The sequence below is a fragment of the Morone saxatilis genome, unplaced genomic scaffold, assembly GCF_004916995.1.
Source record: "Morone saxatilis isolate NCDOM2014 unplaced genomic scaffold, NCSU_SB_2.0 Contig20, whole genome shotgun sequence".
NCBI lineage: Eukaryota > Metazoa > Chordata > Actinopteri > Moronidae > Morone > Morone saxatilis.
In genome coordinates, this window is record NW_023339763.1 from 465,249 (window position 1) to 467,362 (window position 2,114).

General features: G+C 44.7%; 1 protein-coding gene across 3 annotated transcripts in view; it reads left to right on the plus strand.

Annotated features, from left to right (window-relative positions):
- Positions 1-1,975, plus strand: part of serpinf1 (serpin peptidase inhibitor, clade F (alpha-2 antiplasmin, pigment epithelium derived factor), member 1) — a gene marked incomplete at its 3' end in the record, with an annotated part of 4,434 nt that extends 2,459 nt beyond the window's left edge. For all 3 annotated transcript variants that reach the window (XM_035666436.1, XM_035666437.1, XM_035666435.1), the window contains 4 exon segments: positions 426-581; positions 699-911; positions 1,071-1,210; positions 1,765-1,975. In XM_035666436.1, the coding sequence (XP_035522329.1) occupies positions 426-581; positions 699-911; positions 1,071-1,210; positions 1,765-1,975 (720 nt within the window).
- Positions 1,976-2,114: the final 139 nt, after the last annotated feature.

The window sequence follows — 2,114 nt, forward strand, 5'->3', positions numbered from 1 at the left end:
ACAATACATTTCTAGCCAAAAGAAAGACTTCACAGTCACGTTATTTAAGTTGCTAACACCTCACCTTATGTACCCTGTGTTTAGAGGCTACTAGTGCAATTCAGCCTCTGGTGGCTGAAATGAGGATTACAACAACAAACGCACAAACAAAACTGATCTTAACAACAAAAACAAAAAATGGTTTCATAGAGGATATGTAATAAAGTAAGTTATGAAAATTATTCTGGAAACCAACATTTTTCACCTGGAAAAAACTTTCTTCCCACACCTGTTTCAAATGTCCATGTTCAAAAAATGTTTCATACAAACAGGAGAGAAAACAGTTGAAACTTACTTACTCACCTCTCAGGGCTTTCGTACATTACTCAAACAGTCTAAGCTCATGAAAATATGTCTTAATCTTACTCACTTATCATGTCACCCAGGAGGGTCTGAGCGTGCTCAAAGGCAGCTGTTCAGGGCTCTGAGGTACCACACCCTGCAGGACCCGCAGCTCCACAACACCCTGAAAGACCTGCTGGCCTCGGTCAGGGCGCCTGGGAAAGGCCTGAGCACTGCGGCACGTATCTACCTGGCACGAAGTGAGTTCACGTGGGGGATGGTTGGGCAGTTGGAAGCGTCATAATTCAACATTTTGTCTTGATTGTAATGTTGATCTGTAAATGTCAGGACTAGAAGCCGACTGATTCTGTTCTCAGGACTTCGTCTCAAGCAGGACTTCTTCGCACTGGTGGAGCAGCAGTATGGACTTCGTCCCAAGGTTCTGCAGGGAGGAAGCAAAGACCTGAAGGAGGTAAACGACTGGGTGGCTCAGGAGACAGGAGGGAAGGTGCAGAGGTTACTGGCCACGGCCTTCCCACGAAATGCAGGAGGCTCTGGAGTGAACACCGTGAGCGCCGCCTACTTTAAAGGTAGGTCACATTTCAAATGCTCGCTAGCTGGTGTCTTGATTTAATTCAGTTTGATGCTTCTTGGACTTTTCTCCCACAATTCCTCAGTTTTAATACAGGTTCAGTATCAAGCTGAGGATGCACGATCATCAGTAATAACAGTTTTTTGTTCGTAAACAGGAAAGTGGGTGACTCGGTTCGGGCAGAGCGGAGTGATGGAGAACTTCCAAGTGGAGGGCGGGGCACCAGTCCGCATTTCCATGATGCAACAGGATAACTACCCTGTGAAGATGGGTGCCGACTCAGATTTGAGCTGCACGGTAAGTGTTTTCTACTCTGAATGTCATCAGTACGTAACCTTTAAACTACAACATCAGTAGCTTGTTTGCTTAGACAATGTTATGAAAAAGAGCCATTTTTCAATTGATTTGAAAGACTTCGGACGGGGAACTGAAGTTGTTTTATGGGTCTCTTCAAAGCCACCAGACTCCATAGATAAACAGCAATTTTACCTTGCAGTCTCCAACGGTTGGTTTGTTTGAGTCCTTGTATGCAAAGTCACAGAGCAGAGGTCCATATAACAGCTTCAGTTCCAAGTCGGAAAGGGCTGTGGTGAAAATACTCTACTACTCATACTTGAACTCTATAAAAGCTCTTCCTGGTTTCTCAGTTTGATCGATTTGAGCAACTGTAAACAACACAAAATAGGCATTAAGAGAGTTTGAACACCACAGAAATGCAGTGAAGTGACGTCCTGTGCAAACAAGTTACTGGTTTAAACTTCATTACCCAGAATGAACCAGCTTTTGAAGCTTGAGTCGTGTACTTCAACCCACTTTCTGAGCTCCTTCCTGAACGTTTTCCTGTCCTCCAGATCGCTCAGATCCAGATGCAGGAAGATGTCAGCATGTTCATCTTCCTGCCCGATGACGTGACCTCCAACATGACGCTGCTGGAGGAGAGTCTGACCGCCGAGTTCGTTCAGGACCTCTCCATGACGCTCCTTCCCGCCAAAGTGTCCCTCACTCTGCCCTCCCTGAGGCTCAGCTACTCCACAGACCTGCTGCCGCTGCTCAGCGACCTGGGTGAGTCCAAGATTTTCAACAATACATATGACATTACACATTATGGTACAATAACTCTATTGTTCAAAGACCTGGGAAATGAAATGAAATTTCATAGAAATATATAGAAAATATTCTATAATATCTGATAGAAATTATT